General features: G+C 35.0%; 1 protein-coding gene across 1 annotated transcript; it reads left to right on the forward strand.

Annotated features, from left to right (window-relative positions):
- Window positions 1–1757: 1757 nt before the first annotated feature.
- Window positions 1758–5086, forward strand: LOC117155043 (uncharacterized). Its single transcript, XM_076623509.1, has 3 exons — window positions 1758–1775; window positions 2691–2805; window positions 3435–5086. The coding sequence occupies exons 1-3, from the start codon at window positions 1758–1760 to the stop codon at window positions 5084–5086; spliced, it is 1785 nt and encodes a 594-aa protein (XP_076479624.1).
- The last annotated feature ends 10281 nt before the right edge of the window (window positions 5087–15367 follow it).

Raw genomic sequence — 15367 nt, forward strand, 5'->3', positions numbered from 1 at the left:
GGTACAGTTTGATACACAAAATGCTACGAAGGGAATTTACCATGGGAGAATTTACCATGGGATATCGTAAGGACATCGTGGGATGTCATGGGACATCTTGGAATGACCTGGGACGCCGCGGGACGTCGTGGAACATCTTGGGAAGTCGGGGATGTCGCGGGACATCGAGGTACACCGTGGGACATCGAGGTACGCCGTCTGATCGTTATCGATAAATTATCGAGACGGTTTCATCGATAGATTGTATTACGAGTTTCTGATGGTGAATAAGATTACCTATACTTGATAATATATAATTAATTATTGGGTTGAGAATACAAAGATGAAAATAGGAAAGATTTAAAAATTCACATGTTTGCTTCAGATATATGAAATTGCAATTTTATTTAGAACTGATTAAACGATTCATTTAATTCTTATTACAGTACTTTATAGTACAGTAATTTATTATTTTCATAGTGTGTTATGTTTACTGAAATATTGTAGCAAGATAGAATTATATTTCGTTGCTAATATTGGATGTCCAGTTTTATATTTTATTTATAATTTCGTATAAGATTATAGTTTTAATTCAAACCAGTATTAAACTGAAATAGTAACTTCGCATGCGACACGAAACTGGTATGGAGAGATCATGCGACCCGCAAAATGTGAACAAGCACTGAATATCATGTCTATTCCTGTTCCTCGTCTGTGGTAAAATTGTTTTAAAAAAGAGAATGATGCGTTTCATAGAGAATTATACTATTTATCTACTTACACTACCTTATCTACTTAAACATTACTGTTAATTATGCATGTATAATTAAATGCATGTATAAATTAATTAAATATTAAAGTACTTATTAGGAACGGATTAATGCATCTAGGAAGCATTGCTTTTTGCAGTAAAGATACTCTATATAACCACGCACCTGACTCACAAACGTTCCATCTAGATCCTGTCCCATCAAATTTGAAAAACTCTACCTGATAGAACATCTAATTTAATTTCAATACTTTAATCAGAAACCTAAAGGTCTTTTCGTAAGCCCTGCATAATACATACATATCCGAAAATAATAAAGGCACAGAGTGGCTTTATAAATCTTACCGATCAAGAATATAAAGATTCCCTTAAACCTAACTATAAAAAATCTAAAGGTTTCCTTATAAACCCAAATGCTATAATATTATCATATTATAATATTATAAATTCAAATACTGCATTATGATCGCAACGTAGCCGATGTAGCAAATGAAACAAAAATATATAATAGTCGAAGCTGTGCAATTATTTTTGCTGATTTTAATTTTTACATTATAGGAAATATGTATCATATAATAGTTGGCATTCGACTGTTCTAACATTATAATTAGGATACTTCCTAGATATAAATAAGTACAAAAATATTATTGTTCCTATGTCGGAATATTTAAAATTAATTCGTTACATTTAAACATATAACAACGAGAATTAGAAGTGTTTATATGTTGAAATAATGTCGACTGTATGTAAAGGGGAAGTAGACCCAGAAGTACCCAGTATGGTTGTGGCAGTCGTGTAAATGGTACAAATCAATACGAAATCCGTAAATTGCGAGATTGAGTGTAAAGATTTCTTACAGTTGTTCTTTTTTTGCGATAGATAACTCCTCACACCTTTCGTGCATTTCTTAAATAATTATGAGTGAACTGGATTCTACAAATTGAATTATAGGAAATCTATTATTATTTCGTGATTATATTATTTCGTGAAAGTACTTATTTCTGGCAGCATGACACATCCTAGCACGGTAAGCATTTAATATGATTATATGATAAATATTTTTTAAATGAACGGCTAGAAATTAAATATTGTAGAGTAACAAATCCTAAATTCTAATTCAACGAAAATATAAAAAAAAGCGTCTGTTTGAGATACCTACTTTCAGCGAATTTAACTATTATTCTTTTATTTCCAAATAGAGATAGGAATCCATAGCAATTAAAGTTTTGATTCCTACGTCCCGATTTAAAGTTTTGGCACATAATGAAACATATTAACATATCGTGTCGACAATACCAAAGAATCGTCTGAACCTACGAATATGATTCGATATTTAAAAGTCACAATAATCTTAAATCTTCAACCTTGTATCTTGATCGAACGTGATCATTTAAAATTTTGAATCTTTCACCCTGATTTAAACTGTCACGATCCACCAAAACATAAAGTTCAAAGCTTAAAACTGTTACCTCTTATAAATATCGAATCATATTCGAAGGTTCAAACGGTTCTTCGGTATTATCTATACATGTTAATATATTTCATTATTTAGAAAAGATATTTAAGAAACGTATAAAATCCTTTCAAATTATCATTGATTTGGAGGACACTCATAGGAAATGATTTTAGAAGAAAGTTGTCAAAAACACAAATAACCTTTAGCAAACGTCAGTGAAAATCTCAAGTATCGTCTTCTATCTATAATGACATCAAATTATATCAAGCATATTTTAATACTGTTGATAGAAATATCAGAAATTGTATTTCTATTAAGATAGGAGAAAGACAATTTTTTAATTCCTTTGGAAAAATATTAATATTTAAACACGTATTAATATGTTTTCCGCGATTTGGATGTTATATTCGCTTTAAAGTTTGCTTAGACTATCTAATTAGAATGGAATTATGATTTCTATTCTTAACAAAGGTATCTGTTTTCCAGGTTTCCAGGAGATCGTCTCAGAGCGATGATTACAATCCTTTCCGTTTATCACCGGAAGAGGATGCTCTTATGGTCTACAACTCACAATACCGGCGGATCCTAACATCTATTATCGGTTAGTTTTCACTCTTGATATTGCGTCATGTATTTATCTGTAATTTTAATACGCAGAATGCAATTTACTTTGCCTCCTTGAATTGATATTTCATAGTGGCGTTCTTGAATTATTTCTCAATTCTAATGACTTACGTACCATCGTTTAAAGTTGCATTTCTATTCCATCGTACATTATAATAAATTTGACATTTCGATTCTGATATTCATCGCACTGATTCTTTATTATATCATAAATCGAGTACAGACTTTTATATATTAATGAGAAATCTGAAATCGAAAATATGTCCATTATTACACATTAATATACCTAGACTTATCGCAAGTCTCTAACAAATTTTACTACATGTAGTATTTTACTTCATGTAGTATTTTTCCTAATGCACATATAATGCGAATGGATTAACAGATTAATGATAGAATAGTTAAGAAGTGAAACTAGTGGAAAGCATTCCAGCTAACATCGCGAAGAGTTCAATTACTTATAGCCTGCGGTATGTATTAATTATAAATATATTGACAGTATATGTTAAAAGTACAAATTTGCATAAATATATGCAGTGTAATTATCAAACGACCGCAATACAATTAACATATGCTATATATAGCATTACCTGTCTCTCATTCCAGTAACGCTAACCATGATCATAGGCGGTTCAGTCAACGGATGGACAACGATTTCTCTTTATTATCTAATAACCGGGACCGGCGGCGCTCCGCTGACGATAACACACGACGAATCTTCATGGATGGTTTCTTTGACAGTACTTGGTTCAATGGTCGGTTCACTTATGGCTGCACAGTTGGTCGTCAGCAGCTGTTCTAATATCTGCCTCGTAGTATGCAACACAATGTTAACCATAGGCTGGTTCGCCATCTACGAAGCAACTTCCGTGAAAGTACTATACATTGCTCGAGTGATTCTCGGTATAGGCATTGGTATTGGCAGTACGGTAAATCCCATGTACCTGTCAGAAATCGTCGATATTAAATTCACAGGCACCGTAGGTTTTATAACCGCAGCGAACGTATCTATCGCGTCAATATTGTTCTACGTACTAGGACTCTGGATGATGTACAAGTCACTGCTGCTGCTTCTTGTAATACTATCCTTTATATGCTTCATGTTGATCAGGTGTTTCTCCGCACCTCGATATTTGTCGGTGACATCAGATGAAATGACGCAAACACGGCAATCGACGACATATTACACAGCCACCGAAAATACTCACGCAGAGGAAATGGAACTACGTGCTCCACGGGCACAGACCAGATCCGAATTACACCAACAATCCTCACAATCAAGAAGCGATTTACCCTCACAATCCACAAGCGAATTACACCAATCATCCACAAGCGAATTACACCAATCATCCACAAGCGAAATACACCCAGAGTCCATAAGAGAAGTACACCCAGAGCCCACAAGCGAAATACACCCAGAGCCCACAAGCGAAATACACCCAGAGCCCGCAAGCGAAATACACCCAGAGCCCGCAAGCGAAATACACCCACTAGGAAGAAGAGAATTACAGATTGTAAATATACTCACTAAATATACCTGGTCAACCAAGCTGCGAAAAATACTACACCGAAGCAACAGAAAAGCTTTGTTTATTATGCTCGGCTTGATCATGGCACAACAACTTAGCGGAAACTTCATCACTATGCAGTATCTGCATGTGTTGTTTAGCAAAACAACGATTTGCCTCAAAACACACGAAGCGACGATGGTGGTCCTGTTTGCCGACATTATATCTAGCTCTTTACCCCACTTAAAAGTGGAATCTATTGAAAGAAGAAAACTGCTGATTCTGTCTACGCTTGGATCGTGTTCTACATTGATTGTTCTAGCAATTTATCTTTTGTTAGATCAACATAAGTTTGACGTTTCCTACGTCTCTATTCTTCCAGTTATCGAGTTAATTATATATCAATTAATGTTTCACATTGGTTTAGGTACGTTACCCAATGTTCTCCTACGCGAGTTATTTCCTACGGAACTAAAAGGCTCCGTTCGTGCCATCATTGTAATTTTCGATGGTATAATTGGTTTTACCGTGCCGAAACTGTATCAAGTGATTACCGATAATGTAGGATCGTATGCGATTTATTTTATCTTCGCTATATCATGCTTCTTGGCATTTGTGATGGTGTTTATATGGGTACCGGAAACAAAAGGAAAAACATATCACGAGGTTGAAGCGCTTCTAGTTGGTGAAAATTTGAATTCACCGAATGAAGAAATTAGCACCGATGAAATGGATAGTCGTGAAATATGACAGGAGAAAATGCACTGACAATCCATAGCACGGTGTCTCCATACTCGGAATATTTTATTTCTCATTTTTATTAGTATAACGATAAGGATCTACAATTTTATCACGATATGCAATTTTTGCAGTAACGTAGTTTTATTTGTTTGTACATGTAATTTTAGAAATGTGTTTAACAAAGCTCATGGTCATTTACAAACATATGTATTGCATAAATTGACTTGCATTGAACTCAGAGGAATACATGTTCTCGAACTAAACTTTTTATCCATTTCATAACACGAACAATGTAACAATACCAATTAACTCGAGATAATTGAACAAAAGTTAGCAAAAGTAAGAAAAGTAATATATTAAAAAAAGACAAGGTGACATAATACTGATAAGAACAATTTTTTATATCTCAGCTGTTATCTATGTTGCTATTTTTTGTTTGCAATATATAATTTGCAGCATACAATTGTATGCTGAAAAATTAGTATTTATGCTAAAAATAATGTAATATAATTAAAATAACGCATTGCTAATAAGTACTTATATTACATTGTGTTTGTCGCTGATAAGGATATGTGTATACAGATATAAATATATATGTGTAAGACACGGTCTTTTCAGCGTTATATTATAGTTATTACTGAAAAATATTTGAATACGTTTGTTCGAATATTACAGTAATTACTGTATCATAACACAGTGATAAATACCTAGCCTTGTCTGGCAGAAATTCTAACGAGCAGCTGAATGTTATTTTAGGTAAATTACGGCTATAATAATAGTGTTCACTTCAGAAACTTATAATATTTCCTACTTTTAATATATGATAATTTACGCGAAAAATGAAATATCGACAATTTTATAAAGTTTTGTGTATCAACAATTATGTATTTATTGTATATCTTTTAAATAAATATCTTCCTTATTAAAAAGCTACAAGAAACATGGAAACATTACTATCTATATATAAAATCACAAACAAGATATTGAATGTTCTATTTTATTTAAGTTGTATTATAGACGAATTCATTACAGACAACCCTAGCGTAATTTTAGAAATGTGTTTAACAAAGCTCATGGTCATTTACAAACATATTCATCGTATAAATTGACTTGCATTGAACTCAGAGGAATACATGTTCTCGAACTAAACTTTTTATCCATTTCATAATACGAACAATGTAACAATATCAATTAACTCGAGATAATTGAACAAAAGTTTGCAAAAGTAAGAAAAGTAATATATTAAAAAATGACAAGGTGACATAATACTGATAAGAACAATTTTTTATATCTCAGCTGTTATCTATGCTGTTATTTGTTGTATGCAATATATAATTTGCAGCATAAACTTAGATCTAGCTCGAGTCTTTCTAATCGCAAAATAAAAAATAACTTAGATGAAATAAAAAGATAAACCGCGGATGCTATTCCCCGTGCACCGCTGTCCATTCGTATGTGCGTACTCGAGCAATAAACGTTCGTTTCGGAACCTACTCCGTACTCGCGACCACGACTGCGATATTCGGAAGATCGGTAGGCAAGGCTCAAGACAAATGGTATACTCCATTCGTGATGCCAGCTTCGCCGTCGATTTTTCAAATCAAATTTCCTGAAACAGGCTGGACAAGTGAAATCGCGCCTACCCAACCAGAGACCGTGCCAATCTGCCTGGCCCTACCTACTTATAATTAACATTCACACCGTAAGGTATGCTACCTATCCTACCTAGCCCTATATTTAAAAAATAGCAAAACAGACAACACCAACACACTCACTCCACGGTTCTCACACATAACCTGGGCGCAAGAGCCTACACTAGAAAGACGTCCCGGAACGCCTCCGATACCGGAGTTTGGCATACAACTTTCACACTCTAATGTACATTTTCCTGAAATCAATCGACGATGGCTAGCGATCATTGCGTAAAAATATTCTGTATATTCCAACTTTAATTATTCAAGTATATTTAAATTTAAATTTTAATTAAATACACATAATTGTATATATAATCATGTATATCTATCACCATCTAAAGAAATAATTTGAGTGGAATAGGTCGTCGTATTTTAATCGATGTAATTATCATTGTAGTTTAATACTGAGATTAGTAATATTAATATTAACATCCACTATACTCATTTACTAACATTGTTATTTCCAATGGTAATTGAATTCCAATTCCACAGCCTAACCACATACACACTCAGTAGAAAATACGTCGTGCACGAAACGCTAACGCAACGTCAGTCGCTGAAAAAACTGTTAAGCTTATAGACTACTCATCATGTCCATTGCCTTCCTCCCACCCAAGACGCACCTGGGCACGTGAGTGAGATCCTGACAATGAACATGGAAGGGGTTAAACCTGAAAATCCTATGCTAAAAATATGATTAGCCTATTTATTATATTTTGTATCTAACAGGCTAATATTCTTTGATTTTGCAATCTAATTTCACTTCAAATTTTAATAATTCTATGCTGTATTTTACTTTATTATTTTAATGAACAATTAAACTATTATGGTAGAATGAAGGAAATTAATGAAAAATGTACATATTTACTAAACATAAATTAAGATTCAATGCAAATAATATTTATATGAATAAATAACAATGGACTCTAAATGAACTCTATTACTCGAAATATCCTCAAGCGATATCTTTATCAAAACACATTTTTAAAAACACAAAGAAACGTTTAAAACCCGTTTTGATTCTGAAATCAGCCTGTCGCGAAGTGTTTTCTTGCACGTGAAATTGGTAATATCCGTCATAACGGGCAGGCAAAGTTATACTTTAACATATACTTCTCTATTTCATATTTTTATTGAAATTATACTGTGTATACTTAAATAATAAAACTGTTCCATACCATCGTTAAGTAAAAGATTAAAGTAAATATTACTTATAATCTTCATCAGCATTATAATAACTTTAATCTTAAACGAAGTCATTTTGTCGTTTATTTCAATATTCATATATATATATACATTCATATGGATATTTGGACTTTATAAATATATAGTAATACTGAATATAATTTAATTTTATAAATAATTGTATTGAATATATTGTGTAATTTTCAATGATATGTATATATATATATTAATTATATCTAGTAATATAATAATTATAAAATAATACATTAAAATGCGTTGTGCAAGAAAACCTATCCTGAATTAATAAATAAAATATAGACCAGAAAATGTTACTACTCACGGGTATAATAAATACCCGGGGTTACTATGCTCGTCAAAAATTCTATTTATACAACCAATCACCCGTGCTGATTCGGACCTTTCATCCTACGACATGATTGAGTGACCAGAGGAAGAAAAATGCATGCGACTCACCATTAAATGCGAAGAACGTTATCATCGATATTGTTGTATGCTGAAGGAAGTCGTGATCAAGCCGGAATCATCAATTCGGGATCGTCGATTTCGATGGAACAAGTGAAGGCTAGAAGAAACCTGTAACAAAGCGTAGAATATTATAATTTGTTTTTAAAGACGGTGTCGATTACTTGAAAAATGTAAAATAATGAAAACCTGATATTATTAATATTGAGAAAGTCCGATATTGCCACGGTAAAAGATTGTGCGGGAAATGCAGCAAAATTCAACATATTTACTGTAAATATGAAAATCTTCTGTGTTTAATTATTTACAAATATATTTTGGAATATACAGGTTAAAACAATGAAATAATTCTTATAATTCATTTATAACAAAGAAATTATTCGATATATTCGATCTAGCAATGCGATTTGTATAATTTTTTCTAATTGCATCCTAAAACTTTCCTGTCTTGCATCTTAAGAATCTTCATATTCTCAAAAAAGTATGAAATTGTTAATTATATATATCATATATGTATCATGAAAAAAATAATTGTACACTAAATATTTTCAATGATTCAATGAAAAGACAATACAAACGTGATTGCTTTCATTAAAATGAAGGTAACATTACCAAATCATCGGAAGCCATCAAATTAATCGAGAATCGCCATATATTCGTCGATATGTCGTTCTATATTTCGTTGCATATTTCCTCCATTGTTCGAACTTATATTCCTTTCGTGCCAACCACATCATTAACAAACAACTTGTACAAAAGAAGACAAATAATTTAATATAAATACACAAAAGTAGAATCAAATACATTAAAAAGAAATAACGATCGAATATAAAATCTAATTCAGACGCAAAAAGTATAAACTATCGATAAGCAGCAGTCAACGTACGATCAAGGGAAAATAAAAAAGAACCCAAAAGAATACTTGATTTTGTTATAATAATAAACGTATGTAATAAAACAAACCTGATGCCTCGTAGTAGTATATGAAGGCAGCAGAATAGCAGTACAAATGTGTAATACGCAATTGACAGAATACGTATCAGAAATGTCAATTCGTACATCTTCACGCAACAAGCTTCCATAATCGACTGCCCCGCAACTCGCAGTTTCGCCCAATAACTTTCGTACTGGGGTGGGGATGTTTCGACTGGCGGCAAATCGACCGCGTTTGAATCAACAAATGTTGCAAGTGTATCTATCTCCGAACATATCGTATTTCGCAGATAGAACGTCAAGCAACTACGTATATACATATGTACGTATATATTATACATTATTATACATACAGTGACTCATGAAAATATTTCAACATTAATGGTGTAATTTTTTTATAAATATGTATGTATATTGATCAGCGTTTTCGAGAAATATAGTTAGAAAATTCAATGGTACTTTATAATAAAATAAATACTTTTCGTATTATGCTTATCTATATATATATATATATATATATACATTTATGTACATATATATATATATATATATGTACATAAATAAATATAATCAACTAAAATAATCTGGTCGCGCCATCTATGATGAACTACTGATACTTTTACTACTGGTTAGTGTTCACTGATTCACTGCCAGATGGCTCCATTATATCCATAGGACCCTGCATTAATTACATGTATATAACTAATCAATTACAAAATTAAAGTTTCTATTTAATCCGTAAATAATTCAAAAATTACGCTTGTAAGGAAAGTTTGATCTTTTAATTTGGTCATGAGGAAATTACTTCATTCCCTGCCGCCAGATGGTCATAGTATGTCCACGTTTCGATCAAATTTTTATTTCGTAAAAAAACTAATTAAAAAGATTAATTTGTGAACTTTCATAAACGCGTCCCTCAGATTAGACCTTCGGCTCTCTTCCCACTTTCATTTTGATCCAGGAAATGCTTATATAAAGATTAACAAATTCCATATTACTCGATAGATACAAATCCCCGTTCGAATTTCATTTTCCGTCGGCTAAGCTCGAAACTAGCAACAAAATTAAACGCGAACATAGTTGGAAATATGTGCACCATCTTTCACACAGTTTTGCAAACGAATTTCCGTTTACTAAAGTAATTATTAGCAGCAATTGCAAAACTACAACTATCACACACTAGCTATACGATAAATTTAACTAATCACAATTTCTCCTATACATACATATCTCCTATCAACATGATTATCATCGAACCGGTGGAGACCTAATGAAAAAACCTGACGAAATAGATCTACTCGACTAAATTTTAAACATCCATACGCGATAGATCACCAAGTTAAACCGCAAGTCCACCGGGAACCTAAGATAAGCTACACTGTGCTAGATTTCCACCACTGGCGTGTATGATAGACGAACCGTACGCTGATATCTTAATATTTAATATTTCCAACAATTCCATCGTCAACTTATCCCGGAATACGAAAATTCTTTCGAAATACGGAAGTTTTACGATTCGTCAAAAATTCTCTCTTCTATCGTGTCAAATTGCACAGCGTTAAATAACTACGTGATAGATGGGTCGCATGTCGATAGTTGTTGTTGGCAAGGGGGTTGCATTAAACCGTGTGGGTCGATTTGCGTATACGTATAGTTGTGGGTCGCTTTTACAGCTGCGAGGCTCGACGTGGAAAGCGCGTGCATAAGAGAGAACCCACAAGCGGACGCGACGAGAGAGAAAGAGGAAAAGAACGAAGCTCTGGCTTCGTTCTCGAGGAGAACCTTCAAGAGCTTGGCCCGCAGTTAATTGCCAGCATTTAATGAGCGCTCTTTGACGCGCCGCGCGAACCGCCGCTGTAACACTCGTAATGGCCGGTGCTTTTCTGACGACTCCGGCCTCTCTTTCTATCCTTTTCCTTTTCTCTCTGTTCGCGTGGTACAGATGTACCAGTTCTCCCCGAAGCTGCCAATGCGCGTTCCCTCTGCCTATACGCGGCTTGCCTGACTGGTAAATGAAAATGGCCACGTATTATCGAGCCACGCTCGTGTAATATACTTTAGTATAGGTTATTGCTATATAGGTGCATAGGTGGATACCCAGCCACCGACGAAAACCACTTTAACGATTGAGATATTAGCTGGCCAGGTTGCGCGAGAGGGAAGAGGATGACGAAACGAGCCGCTTCAACGATGTAGCCGGTCGCGGCTGATAGTTTTGTTGAATCATTGGCTCTGTCAGAACCGTTTGCCAGCGCTTTTTTGATCATGTTACGTGTGCTTCGTTCACTGCATCTATTGAATATACGTGTTAGATCTTGAGACACACGAGTTTTTACTGGCCTTTCTTAGGTCACCCTATCATAGATAGAGGCAATAGTCTTTATGGATGAATGAAAATATTTTTTCACTTATTGCACGTTGCATCAATTTCTTATTCTAGTTAAGACTGCGTAATCCTTCAAACCATTCGGTGGAATTACTACGAATAGTATACAGATATTATGATGAATCCAAAGTAGCTATTCATCGGTGCATTACGAGTCATTGCTGTGTAATAACGGTAAAATACATCTATATTAGTGTCAATACGTCGTTCGATTTCTGACAGCGCAATTCCAATAAAATGATTTGCATAATTCTTCATATCCACTTGCAGATGGTTCTTTGTTAGAATTTATTAATACCGATTAACCTGTAATTTGTAGGTTGTAAAATTTGACTCGTAACGTTGCTTCGATTGTATGGGATTTACCGATGGTTTGTCGCTATCCCCAGAGAGTTTCAGTTTTTCACTGAAATATTTGGAATCTCACTTTGAAGGGACACATGGTAGACGAGGCCTGCTGCTCGTGGAAATATTCCCGGAGGACGACGATTCACCTAATTGTCATCCATTCACCCCTTTTCTCGCGCTGGGACGCGGCTCACTCGTCTCCCGTTTCTTGGGACCGAGGCTCAAAAAGCGACAGAACCGGCACTATTACTTATGCATTGACGTATTTTGACAAGTCTCTCGGTGTCACACAGTGGAGACAGTTTACCCTCCTACTGACGCGACTATAGTTGGGAACAATTTGCTCGCGAGGACCTGGTGGGCGTGATCTCGATGACGATTAATTTTACGAGGAGCAGGACTTTTTCGGAGACTCTCTTCGGTGAACCGTATTTCGTACGCATTGAAACGTTTTAGTCAAATATTTTTGGAAAAGAATCTACGTAGGATTTGAAGTGCTGAATTTGTGCATTACGAGTGGAAAATAAATATAAATTAAAAGAAGAAGAAATAAAAGTTTACAACTGACGTTTCTACTGCAATCGTTTACGACTTAATTACGTTTTCTATCGAAAGAGAATTTCTCTAGCTTCAGGAAAATACGATAGAATAGAGCTTACATCGGAAGCTTACTCCATATTCGTCAGTTATTCCGCTTACTGGGTATAAAATTAAAGTTTAGACGAAATAACAAGATATTGAATTTTTATATAAATATATGTACGCGTCTACAACCGCATTCCACTGGAAATGTTTCTTTGTAGTCGTCCCGTTTTACATGAATTTCCAAGATATAGATGCCAGACATTTTCTTGAGAACTTCCGGTGAATCATTCCCGATAGACCGATTGATCATTTTGCCTACAGACACCTGGAAACCTCTGGCCAGGTTAGATCTACGCGCAGATTCAAGACTGTCTTTGAGAATCACTCTTGGGACCAAGCGTTCGAAATTGAATGATCTGTGTTCGCTGATGATGGAACTAGCTCCTGAGAGTTTCGTTCTCGCCGCTTTACATTCGACTAAATTGTCTTTTTGTCTCGATATCGACTGTTCCGAGAATCCCCTATAACAGTATTATTCGTAGCTTCCCGAAAGTTCCAAATTATTTTGTATGTGTAGAGTTTGATTTAAAATTGAATAATTGAAAATATATATTTACACCTGTGGCCATTAGTACCTACGTATTAGGAAAGCTGATTGTATTAGGTTGTCCGAAAAATGTCTTTCTTTTACAGACCCGTCTTTTACAACGATGCATCTTTATACGAACACGAAACCTAATCTGTCGAACGTTGTGATCTTTATTTTGATAGAACAAAATGGATCATACGTGATTCGACAAAATAATATAAAACGGAAAATGTTGTGCATCCATTATTTCTTTTCGAAACAAAAGAAACTTTTCGGACCACCTGATATTTAATAAACGTTGAACACTCTGCGCTGCTATCGTTTCCTAATTATTTTACTACAAACCAGTTGCTTTATTCTCACAGCGCCTTATAACGTAAAATTTATTAGACTTTTCCGACAAATATAACGAATAAGTGTCGCGATGCTTATGGCCTGCAAATGTATTTGCATCATCATGCGTAACCTAGTAACACGAAAGCAATTGACGCGCAATATGATTTAAGGGAGCAATGCGAACATTCGGCAGTTCTCCTCGGCAAATCCATTAAACGGGAAACACAGGAATACATTGAAAAGGGCAAAAGCGAGGGATGATGCCGAACCAATTAATTTATAGGACAGATGCAGCCACGGTTTCACTTTAATCAGAGCCGAGACCGAAGGAGGCTCGTGTACAGGCATTTTACGTGAAATTTATGTACCCTCTCGAAGAAGCGAAGAACGAAGCGCGGAGTCCACGATCGGACACGCTGTTGCACACGGCTGCTCGTCATTAGAGGGATAATGCATATCTTAATGATTACGAAACGAAACACTGACACGATGCCTGGATACGTAAGTGCACTGGTGAATGGCGACGAGGCCTGGCGACTCAGCCCATCCACAATCTTGCAACCGTCCCACGCTCCTGCAATCAGCTCCCCATAAACTACAATCACGACACGTGCTATCCCTGCGGTGGATCCTGCGCTCCCTGTAAACAGGCGATAGCTGCGAAGGATTAAATCCTCCGGAAGATGAATTCAAAACGCTCGCGGATCACGGTTTAACCGTCCAGCCGGTATACCGACGCTGTACCATACAATTAATAGTGATTCCGCTATACTGTTACTGTGTATGTATAACGTATAGTCTGCGGATAACGTGATAATAGGTGTACGTGGATCGAAGATGATGTGTTAAAGCGATTTTGTTTTGGTTACTGCTTAGCCTGTTTCGTTAGCCTATTTTTATCGGCAGCTGATTTTTACCGCGTGATTCAATTAATTGCGATGCGTTGACGAAGAATTGAACTTTTTTGTTTTAAAAAAAGATTTATTTTTAGCGTTTGGAGTATTTTATTTTGCAATTATAAACTACTGGTATATAGAGCTTGGTTATTAAAATGATTGGTAACAGTAAGTTAAAAGTGTATGTATGTACATACTTGGTTCGATGATGCGTTAAAATGATGTGCTTTTTTTGGTTGCTGTTTAGTTTGTTTTACGCATTCTTACTGTTAGTTGATTTTTATGTGCTGTTTTAATTAATTGCGTTGCATCGTAGTATCCACGATTGAATTCTTTTGCAGACTTGCTTCTGATATACTTGATTTTATTTTATTATTATAAATTACTATCGGAGCTGTATTATCCAGATCCATGATCAGTTCTGTAAAATGTTATATTTATTTAAAAAATCATAAATACTTTTGTAATTTGCTACAGCGGTTTCGCAGTTTTTCGTTGTTATCAGCATTCTTTCGTGTATTTTTCTTCTTTGTCCATGTTTACGCATCTCGGATTACGGTCGTGATTAACAGGTCACTATTGACAATAAATATTAACGAGGACGCGAAGAAAATAAAGCTGTAATGGCAATGCACAGGGTTCGTGTCTTAACGCGGCTGTAAGCCCTATTGTGTTGGATTATAACGCTCGTCCAGACGATTCCAGCTTGTTTTTCGGCTAATCTCAAAGGTGATTACACGCGAATCAGAGAAGATTCCTTTGTCGCAGCGGGGAATCAGCTCGACATACCTAACGCCCGAAGAAAGGATGAAGAAGATTGATCATTGACGTATTAAAATATGTCACGTGATCTCT

This window comes from Bombus vancouverensis, chromosome 12, assembly GCF_051014615.1.
Source record: "Bombus vancouverensis nearcticus chromosome 12, iyBomVanc1_principal, whole genome shotgun sequence".
Lineage (NCBI taxonomy): Eukaryota > Metazoa > Arthropoda > Insecta > Hymenoptera > Apidae > Bombus > Bombus vancouverensis.

Bases quoted from the DNA above. Each gene is read 5' to 3' on its own strand.
- LOC117155043 (XM_076623509.1), top strand. The intron at 2,806-3,434 runs GTTAGTTTTCAC...CTCTCATTCCAG, and splicing joins GATCCTAACATCTATTATCG to TAACGCTAACCATGATCATA.